Raw genomic sequence first — 11,567 nt, 5'->3', positions numbered from 1 at the left:
TATATGTGTATATATTATAACTTGAAAACTTTAACAAAGTATTAGACGTATAATACTTTACACGAACGTATTTGTTTCGATATATGTTTAATATAATTATTAACGTATTTAAAAGATAATATCAAATGATTGATTTATCAGGTACATTGTATGATCGTGAGTCTCTATTGAGAGGTCCACTTTGATTTAGGAAACCTTTCCTTTTTAACGATATTCGGAATAAATGGTAAAGTGACCTACAAGTAAGAACAAATATGTCAATTAACGATTACTGGACAAAGGTTAGTATAGATTAACTTTCAACACAATGATTGTCTCGTGTCTCTTGATAAAGTTAATTATTTAGTTTTCTTAATATTGAAAACGTTTTACGACATAGATGAAACCTTTTAAAGAATGATTTTGAATATAACTAATTCTGGAAAACTAAATTATATTTATTCGATTTAGTTCAAATATATGAAAGCGTTCTTCGAAATAATAGATTTTTAATTATTATAACGTTTCGATAAAAAGATGTGAATGTAATTAGTTTTAGAAAACTATAGTTATTCGATTTAGTATGGACACGTTTTTCGATATAATAGAATTTTATTGTTAAAATATTTTTATGGATTTTCAATGATATGAAAATGAAAATAAAGATAAAATAAAGGTTTCTAATGAGCACTAAAAGACTACAACATTTCATCTCAAGGTTTCAAGTTAAAATGATGGAAATCACTAAACCTGCGCACTTGCACGAGAAAAATCATAACTAAATCATACTGACTCGAAAAAGGGTGATTCTGGTGTCCAGACGTCCGTAACTCAAAAATCTACAACTTTTGTGAAGACACCATACGCGGAACGCATACCTATCTACGCGAAACGCGTAATGTTTGTCGACATAAAAAGTGATGGCGGCTTACCTTTTATTATTATTATATTATATATTATATTATTATATTATTATTTTACATATATATATATATATATATATATATATATATATATATATATATATATATATATATATATATATATATATATGTGAACGAAGTACTTGTGATTAGGAACTTAAAAACACGCACACACTCACATAAATAAATCACTCTGTATATTCCTTAGCTAAAATTTTAAATTAGTAGTATGGTACTGTAACAAGTGATACACGGGTATTTTAATTCGGGTTATAAACCGATTATAACTAAGGAAACTATGGGTTATTGCCAAGGAGGTTATGGGTAATATTCGGGGATATATTTATGAATCAAACCTAGTGTTTATCATCTCCGTTACGTCTACGTACTTTCCTACAATATTGAATCTCAATATTGATATGTAAGTACTTATATTTTATCTTTTATATAATAATTGTGTATCCATGTCTAGTGCTCGAGTATATATATATATATATATATATATATATATATATATATATATATATATATATACATGCTTGTATGCTAAATTTCGTCGCTAAACAGTTTATAATGAATCACGAATTAAATACATATATTACTGGTAAAAGGTATATGATATACATATTTTTGGAAAGCTAGCGAAAAATCAATAACTTTTCATTTAGATATCGAATAGTTTCGATGAACGGATTAAAAGATATAAGCAACTGAATTATGATTGACGTTAATTGAAATTGCTTTTGAATCTACAATTAAGATTTAAACAACTTGTTTACGAGATTGATAAAATGGATTTTTAAATATTACCAACCGAGTAAATGAATCCTTATATAAGGCATGTCTCGTTTTGTTGAACTAAAGTCAGAATGACTTTTTGAAATGACTTTTGATAAACTTTTGTATGTCGATCTCGAGCATTAGGATTGTGATACACTATGACCTGACCTAGCTTGATAGACTTTTATTGACCAACATATGTTCTCTATGTTGAGATCTACGGTTATTTGGTAATCCGAGTTTCGGTCACATTTTGGTGAACGACTTTATATCCTGCTAAGGTGAGTTTCATTGATCCCTTTTTAATTGCTTTTGCAATATATTTTTGGGCTGAGAATACATGCACTTTATTTTAAACGCAATGGATACAAGTACATACTAAATTCTACACCGAGTTTGAACCGAAAATCCCTTAGCTTTGGTAACTGTTAACTGCCGGTTATAAGAACTGGTGGGCACGAGTAGTAGTATATGGATCCATAGGGCTTGACATCCCCGTCTGTTCCAGGTATAGAAACCCTAGCCTGAACTATCAAACAGACGTATGCTATTTGAGTTTAGTACACGTTGGTTTACGTGTATTGTACATGTTGGTTGCATGTATGTTAAAACAGGGGTACTTATTATAACGTTAAAGCTTAGTTAACAGGGTGCTCAATCTTGTAGAATATTTTGATAAATGTTTCTGGATGAAACAACTGAAATCTTGTGATCCACCTTTATATATAGATTAGGCGAAACACTAAAACTATGAACTCACCAACCTTTGTGTTGACACTTGTTAGCATGTTTATTCTCAGGTTCCCTAGAAGTCTTCCGCTGTTTGCTTATATGTTAGACAAGCTATGTGCATGGAGTCTTACATGGCATATTTTTCAAGGAAATGTTGCATTCACCAAATCATCACCATGTATCTTATTTTGACTGCATTGTCAACGGAACTACTATTGTAAACTATTAATTACGGTGATTGTCTATATGTAGAAATCATCAAATGTCGAAAACCTTTGATTTAAATATTCATTTATGGTGTGCCTTTTCAAAAGAATGCAATGTTTACAAAACGTATCATATAGAGGTCAAATACCTCGCAATGAAATCGATGAATGACGTGTTCGTCCATATGGATTTGGAGCGATCGTCACAAGTATTTTAATACTTGTAAAAAATCATGAATTATGGTTTAATTCACAATGATCCTCAAGTATTTTAAGGATGTAATAATTCAACTATTACATCTACAAGTTGTTGGATTTTACACTTGGTACAGATGAATTTTTTTGGATCAAGATATTAATGTTGAGATTATTGACAATATAAACTTGTTGTCATTTCTTTTTGGTCTTAGAAGAGGTTTGACTACGAGTGTTTATAATTATAATCTCACTATCCAATGTAATGGTAATGATTGTGTGTGTAACATCCCGCCTTTTTCCGTTACCTTCCGTTTAACTATTTAAAAAAAAAGTCCGTTATATATTTATAACATCTCCCGCTGATACGCGTTCAAATTATCTCTCTAGGTAATTCACGCACCCGTAACCGAACTCGAGGGACTAGTTTCGCCAATTGATCAAAGGTGTGACTAGGTGGACTAGTCAACACCCACCACCTCTTTTCATTTTCCCATTTCATTTTTTCTTTTCTTTAATACTTTCACTAAATTCTCTCAAACACCAATCCAAACATTCATCATCTAAATCAAATCGAGCAAGCACCAACCCAAACAAATTACATATTTGGAATCCTTGCATCTTCCTCTTCGAATCCATACCGATTACTTCTCATTTGGGTAACTTTCTAAAATCACTAGATTTTGTGTTCTTGATGTTTTTAACTTATAAAGTTGTTAATTAGTGTCTATGGCTCAAGTCTAACATGAATATAGGATTTATATGCTCGATCTCGTTATTTTAGTGTAACTAGCATGAACATGAAAAGTGTGAGTTTGATTTTGAGTTTTGGATGATTTAATGTTGTTGTTATGATAAAGTGCAAGTATTAAATGTGTTCCTAGTATCACTAGCTTCAATTTGATGTGTAGGTTGCTTTAGAAAACTTCATATACTTGATTATTGATTTTGGTGGATTTGGGTTAGGGTTTGATGAACTTGAAATGAACCTTTGATGTTTTGAATGCCATGAATTGTTGTTGGTAAGTGTTTAGTTGGATTGTATGCTTGATTACCTACAAAACGGCGTATTATATAGGTGAATTAATTTCCCGAATCATAATAATGCATTTATGAACTTGGAGTAATAAATGATGAGCATTAATGGTGATTTTGGTGTGAGTTTGTTTGGTTTTGATTGATTAAATGCGTTTAGTTATTTCCCTTGTCAAATTACCTTTCCAACGATATATGGTATGCATTTTGAATGTTTTCGGTTCATGAATTATGTTAATTTGAGTTTTGGTTCGAAACTTAGCTTTTTTTTCTGCAATCAGCATGATTTCCAGGAAAGCGCGCCGCGCACCTTTCTGCGCGCCGCGCAAATATGAAGTCCCAGATCCTTGACCCCTTTTAGATGATTTCTGACCTGGTTCCACGTTGAAGTGCGCGCCGCACAACCCTTCGCGCGCCGCGCATTTGCCCAGCTACTTTCAAATTTTGTTTTATTTTTCATAAAATGTTTCCCGATTAACCGTAACTTCGATTAACATGAAACTTGGCTCTTGTGCTCATATATGATTTCTCATCATGGGAAAATTGTCGAACACCCGACCCGACCCCGTTGACTTTGATCGAGTTTGACTTTTAGTCAAACTTAACCAAACGCTTATACGATTGTTCTAACATGCTTTTATACTTGTATCTTGCACGAAACGTGACAATTTGACTCACATGCTATATAATCGAGTCGTAACGAGCCATGGGACTAATTGAACACTTTGACCGACCGTGTTTACCGATATTGATACAAACCTACTTGTTTAGGTCAAGACTAGCATTCATTCTTGCACACGTTTACTTGTTGAAGAACTTTTCATACGTGCACTCAAGGTGAGATCATAGTCCCACTTTTACTCTTTTGAACTTACATTTGGGATGAGAAAACATAAACGTTCCTTTTTTTACTAAGTGAACACAAGTACAGGAAAACAAACATTCTACATACGAGTTTGAACAAAAATCCTCAATTCGATTATCATTAGTTACACTTGCCGGGTGTAAGCGAGAACTTATGTTATATGGCCATATGGGTTTGACAAACCCTCATTCAGGCGGTTCCCTACCGTCTACGAATGAAATGTATTTTCGTGAAACAGTGTATGTTCTATCACTATTGTGATGGGGTTCTATGGAAGGAATGTTAAGCATTGATAATTGGGTGCTCGTGAAACAAACTTTTGAAATGTATTACTATTATATCAATGTTACAAATCTTGTGGTTCACTTGTAATTACTTACTTAAACCTATGATTTCACCAACGTTTCCGTTGACATATTTCTATGTTTTTCTCAGGTCCTTGAACATTTTGTGATACATGCTTCCGCTCATTACTTTTGATACTTGCTTGGATGTCGAGTATACATGCATACGTGGAGCGTCTTTTGGCTACTTTTAAATTGTGTCGCATATGTTTCAATTGTACTTTAAACTTTGTTATGTAACTAGTTGTCGAACTACTTATAAACCTTGAAACATCTTTACTTTTGAAATGAATGCGACATACTTTTGGTCAAACGTTGTTTTAAAGACTTATGACCACGTAACGGGACCTAAGTAGACGGCGCCGTCAATGACGATTTTGTCGAGTCGCTACAGTGTGCATAAGGATAATAGAAATACATTATCAAGGGTGTACCAATTATAAGTTTACATTGGTGAGTTGTGGAAAATGGACATGTGCAATGACTGGTCAATCAATAACCTTGAGTACGTGCGCGGTTCTTATGATAGGATAAGAATACATTAAATCTTTTGATAAAAGGTTTACTATTTAATTAAAATTGATTGAAGTCGAAAGAAATGTTCATTTAGATTTCAAATTATGGGATACACAATGGCTAAGGCATATAGTCAAATATATATGGAAAAGTCTAGACACTATTGCCTTAGACGAACTATGTTTCGTGAGTTGATCACGAATGAAGTGATATCTTTGGATTTGTTGGGTTACAACAAAATTTTGCGAATCACTTGACAAAATGGTTAGCCTGAGACTTAGTGCACAAGTCGGCTATTAGAGTGGGATTGAAGTCCACCGAAATCTTTCAAAGTGAGACACCCAATTCCCTTATAGTAAAACGCTAGAAGCTGAATTTCAATGTGGAAAGCTTACTTTCTAAAGATTGAAACACATAATTATTCTGATCCCGAGGTATGTGTTTAGACTGCAAGTTGAGGTAGGTTGAAGTTTATCTTCTTAATAGTTCTTTTGAAAAATTGCATATGCGGGTGCAAGATGTAAAAGAACTACCTATGTGAGCATGAAGTTTTGCCGCTTCAAAGGAGCTTTGGACTTAGCTGCCGATATGTTCACTGAAGGATTGGGACACATGGCTTATAATAGTGTCAAGTTAGTATTAGACGAATGTAAGAAACTGATGTGTGTATTACTCTCGTTTTCATATGGGTTGAAGGGTTTAATTTCTGAAACACCCCGATTCTCGAATTCTGGATGATGTAATATACTAAGATGAAAATTTAATTTCTGAAACATTTTCATTTATGCATTGGTTTGTTTTGTTTGTTCAAGTTTTAGTAAATTAAGGATTACACTAAAATTGGGGGGAATTGTTGGTGATTTTAGTGTTACCAGCAAGCATTTTAGTTAATTGGGATTTACTTGAAAACAAGGGTAATCAAGTTATACTTAATAACGGTTAGGAGAGTGTGGAGTACACGCCCGTAAGAGTTAACTTGATACTAATATAGAAATTGTCCACAATTTTCCATTAGGTGTGAACGAAAAGTTGCGTCTTATCGTTGAAAGATTACATCTTTTGGTTGAAAGGTCGCATCCTTTCACTAGCACCTTTTCACTTCCTATAAATATAGGAATATGATTTTGTTTTCATAACGAACATACAGAAATATTCACATTCTCACTAATACTATAATTTGATCTCTTCTTGCCTAGAATCAAATTGCGTTCTTGTCTTATCCCAATTAAGATTTCGTGTAACCCGAGACAAGTAGGGTCGAAATACGAAAGTGTTTCACGATTCAAGAATCAATCCGGGATTATCATTTACAACCCTTATTTCTAACAGCAACAAGAGCTTTTATATCGCCCTCTTGAATTCATGTTAAACCCATGCTCAGAAGTGACTGCTTGAATTTATCACCTTAAACAGAAAAGGGTCGAGCAAAGTGCTTTTCACGAAATCGAAAGAAACGTTATACCCTTAAAAATAACCCATACATTGTGGATAAGTAATCTCACCTTGTTTAAAGCCTGAAAGGGGATCAGTAATGAAACTTTAAAAGTACATCACTGATCATAAGAAATTAAGGATATTGACAGATATTTAGAAATACCAGATCGCAAATATACCCACCAGTAGCTACAAGTCTAAGATGATACACTTACAATCAGTAAATACAATTACGCATTCAATTACAAGTCTAAGATGATATAAATAAAGAGACCACCTTCGTAGAAGAATTTCTCATCACAAAACTCAACCACTTGACCAATTTAATCTGCTGCATACCAATCCAGTGCATAGTTTGATAGAAATCAAGAAGAGAAAGAATCAACAAAAAGAAAGTTACTTTCAGGAAATTGTAAATTTACAACATTATGTATGTATGTAATAAGTAGTAGATGATAGACTAGATAACATAGCTATGTCTATACGCAGTGGCGGAACTTGAACTCAAAGACAGGTGGGGCGGATGCGAAAATTTAATAAATTTTTCATTTCCAGCGGGGGTAAACACTAATAAAAACCTTATTTTTAGTAAAAAAATAAAAAATAAATTTAGTGTAAAAATTTTTTATCCGTTAAATCCAGGTGGGGCGGATACCCCCTTTGAGTTCCACTAAGATCCGCCCCTGTCTATACGCATAGCTAATTTGCGGACTTATTTTGATAATATTAATTGCGTAAACATACATAGGCATTTTGTACATAAATATCGTCTGATACTACAAACATGTATCAAACAATGTATATCAAAATGCAACCGCCGCAACGTGGGTTCCGATATCTTTCTAGTTACATAGATTGAGGAGAGAACATCCTTCTGAAATAAGCACACAAAAGCCTGGGTGGCTTATAAATAGTTTAGAAAGTATACGAAATGTAGATCTTTGAAACATTGATAATATTCAGCAAAAATTACAAATTAAACCTTAAAAAACAGTAATCATTCAGGTCCAACACCAATTGGTCCAGTACATCCAACACAACGTAACTGAAAAACTATCCCGAACAGATACAAAATGAGGTGGGTTTGCTTGATACAAGCAAATACGAACCATGATTAAGACCAATCAAGATCTTAAAACAACGCAAAATAAGGATGACACCATATGATTAAGACCAATCAAGATCCACATCAGCAATGGCGGAGGCTCGATGGAACCTCAACAATTTTTTAGCAAGCTCAAACTTCTTTTTGTAACCACCATCAGGATAGTGTACGGTTCTATCGGGACGTATAATAATCTTTTTTAACATAGGGGTACACGCAAGTAACTTCTTGATAAAGAACAGTTCATTCTCTGAACCTCCAAAATCCTCAAACACTACATTCAGTAGCTGCAGCTGCCCCATTGAAGTACATAATTCAAGTGAGGAATCTTCATAATCGCAGCATAAACCCTACACAAAATTGTACAGTTTTCATCATACATCTGCCAAGTTTAATGATGCAATTTTATGATGAATACGCATCCTTCACTTACTTGGATCGTAAGGGTCTGCAAATTTGGGAATCCCCAAATTGTTTCATACATGAATCCTAACACAAAACTGGACTCAAAATATACAAGGGTTAAAGTAAGACTCTTCACACGGGAAAAGGAGTTACGCACCAACTTTGCAGGAACTAATTCTTTTTCGGCACCCTGTAAGAAAAGTTAGTCATACATTTCATAATAAAACATTTTTGCAACATAATGTAATGTTAATTTTAAAATATAAACACCGAACATGAGCTAACCTCAAAATCCCATAAACACAAAATAAGCTCTTCAAGGTTTGGAAAATAAGGTCCACCATGAACGATTAAAGAATTCGTGATCTCCACACGATCAATCGCATACAATGGAAAGTATAAAACCTTGAGATTTTTAAGTTTGAAAATCTCATCTATATTCAGTTTTGAAATAGATTCTTCTTCTTCACGTATTTTTAATATCTCAAGTAAGGGGCTATTAGTGATAATATCACAAAATCCACTAGCAACTGTTACTGTTACCTGAGATACATCCAAACTCAAAAGATTTTGAAAACCACAAAAATTAGGCGGGGTTGAAGGAAAATGACAATTAGAAAGCTTCAAATGAGTCAAGTTAAGACATGAGAAAATAGGGGTGGGCAACTCAACCGTTTCTTCGTTTCTATTCTCAAGGGTGAATTCCAAAATTCCTTTTCTAGACAATAACCGAACCCAATCACACAAATTCTTGACATCCAGTACCTTACCATATGGTATAATGACGACAAATTTTTTTATGGGACCTATAAGATGAGGGAGAAGTCCACTTATATTCCTCAAATCATACCAATTATCATCTCCTACATTATTTTGTTTATCTTTTCGTTTTCTTAAATACCAAATGAAAGCATCATCGAAAACGAGCTGGGTGAGCATAGTCCAGTTAAGCCTCCAGTTTCTCGCCAAGATACTAGTCTTTACAGCATCTTGTATGGGCAAACGATTCAGAATGTCAGTTATTATAATATTTGGCATGTTGCTAATAATGTCATCATCTTTTGTTGACAAGTAGTAATCATCACGAGTCACTTGAATCAGTTCCATGAATCTGACATTAACAATAGACACAAATGACATACAATAATTTGGGCGGCCTATAAAAAGATGTTGATAAATAACTGGCCTTAAACCCTAAATATACCAATTTAAATGCTTGATGACATGAAGAGTAATCATATGAATATGAACCCACACAAATAGCACATACATATAAACCATCACAAACCCTAGGGTTATTTTAACATTGACGTAATAGTTGCAATACTTTAGTATCTAACAAATTACAGTACTTACAACGCTAAAAAAAAACAAGGAACTGATCACTAAATAAATCATGATTCGTATATAAAAATAATATTAAAGGTAACCCTAACCTTGATTTTCTGTTAGCAATATCAAGTTGAGCTTCTGTTTGGCGTGCAAATGGCGAGACGAAAATAATGTTAATTTTATTTAAATACTGAAGTTGATACGAGCATTCGAGATTACAGGCAGGCTTGTTGATGTGATTAGTGGGCTGTCCACTAATGAAGGCCCAGACAGATTGATGTTATAGCCCAAAAGCAATTAGGTGGCCCTTAGTTGAAATGGTTAAGCCCTTAGTTTAATTTTGTTGAGTTCTTGGAAACTGGGTATCTTTTTTTGAACGGCAAACTGTTTTTATGTTTCCTCTGTATTATTTGAGTTCTTAAAAATTCCATAATTACAGAATTTCTTTCTTTTATGGTAGTAGTTATTATTCTTGGCACTTGTTAAAATATTTTTCCCTGTCATTGGTTATAAATCTTGTGTGTATATGGTACCTGTGTTTTTTGGTACCCTGTTGTCTGCACTGGATTCATGAAAAGATGTTGACAAATAAGCACTTACAGAGATAGATAAATACTGCAATGCAGTTGAGGTAATTGGAAACCATTGTTGTAAATTCGATAATGAGGTAATAGCACATACAGGGATGATTTGTGTAACTTATGATCATTTATTTTTAGAGCCAAGTAATATGTGTCAATGTGTCTAATTTCCATTCACTATCTTAATATATATGTAGTATTTACAAGGTGCTACTATAAAGACTAAAATTTTTATGTTCTATGAATCTCTTTATGAATTGATATTGAATACTTATGTAGGTCTATTTGGAATGCACAACGGATTGTGGTATTCCAGTTGGGAAGTTGAATTATGGCTTGCTTGGTGATACTTGCAGCTCGAGGTAAGACATTTTTTAATGCTTTCGAGGATGGGACTAAAAAGGTATGTTTTAATATTTGATTACGTGTTCATATGGACCTATGACTCTAATGTTTACTATTTGTCATTTAGTCATTATAGTAGCACCTTGTAAAGAACTTCTGATGTTAAATCTCTGGAACTTATGATTCGTTTAGTATTTAAAATATGTTTTTGCTTAATAAAACTCAATACTTTGAAATACTCAACGTGAGTAAATAGGTATTGTATATTTCTTGTGGCCCGTGATACATATTCTTGTGGGCATAGCTTGCCGACTTTTAGTGAAACATAAAAGAAAGATAGGTATACAGTTCCTTAATATTAAAAGGAGGTTAATCCACCAAAATTAAATATAAAAATAAATTCTTCACAATGCCAAGACTAAAAGAAATATTAAGGAAAATGGATATTTAGTATAAATAGAGGCTGAACTTAGGGATGGCATCGGGCCGGGTTTGAGTCGGGTTTAGGTAGTCTCAGACCCTAACCCGATTAGAAAAACCCGTCCCAAACCCGGATCCGGATCCGTCGGCTCCCCATTTCGTTACTAACTAGCGGGTAAACAGGTTTCCCCACGGGTATTCGGGTCCCCATTTACTGACGAACTATTGGGTAAATGGGTTATCCCACGGGTATTCGAGTCTTTTTTCGGGTATACGGGTCGGGTATATGGACTCGGGTCTTTATTCGGGTATACGGTCCGGGTAATCGGGTTTGCGTCTAAAACCATCCCCGGACCCGAACCCGCGAAAA

The 11,567-nt window shown here is 33.8% G+C and overlaps 1 protein-coding gene across 1 annotated transcript; it reads right to left on the bottom strand.

Annotated features, from left to right (window-relative positions):
- Positions 1 to 8,774: 8,774 nt before the first annotated feature.
- On the bottom strand, positions 8,775 to 9,626 carry LOC139889556 (F-box/FBD/LRR-repeat protein At1g13570-like). The gene has a single exon (XM_071872502.1). The coding sequence runs from the start codon at positions 9,624 to 9,626 to the stop codon at positions 8,775 to 8,777; it is 852 nt and encodes a 283-aa protein (XP_071728603.1).
- Between the last annotated feature and the right edge of the window lie 1,941 nt (positions 9,627 to 11,567).

The sequence above is a fragment of the Rutidosis leptorrhynchoides genome, chromosome 2 (genome assembly GCF_046630445.1).
Source record: "Rutidosis leptorrhynchoides isolate AG116_Rl617_1_P2 chromosome 2, CSIRO_AGI_Rlap_v1, whole genome shotgun sequence".
NCBI lineage: Eukaryota > Viridiplantae > Streptophyta > Magnoliopsida > Asterales > Asteraceae > Rutidosis > Rutidosis leptorrhynchoides.
Note: the sequence above shows the minus strand (reverse complement) of the source record. Positions and strands in the feature narration are given on the sequence as shown.

Bases quoted from the DNA above. Each gene is read 5' to 3' on its own strand.
- LOC139889556 (XM_071872502.1), bottom strand. From the start codon at position 9,626: ATGGAACTGATTCAAGTGACTCGTGATGATTACTACTTGTCAACAAAA.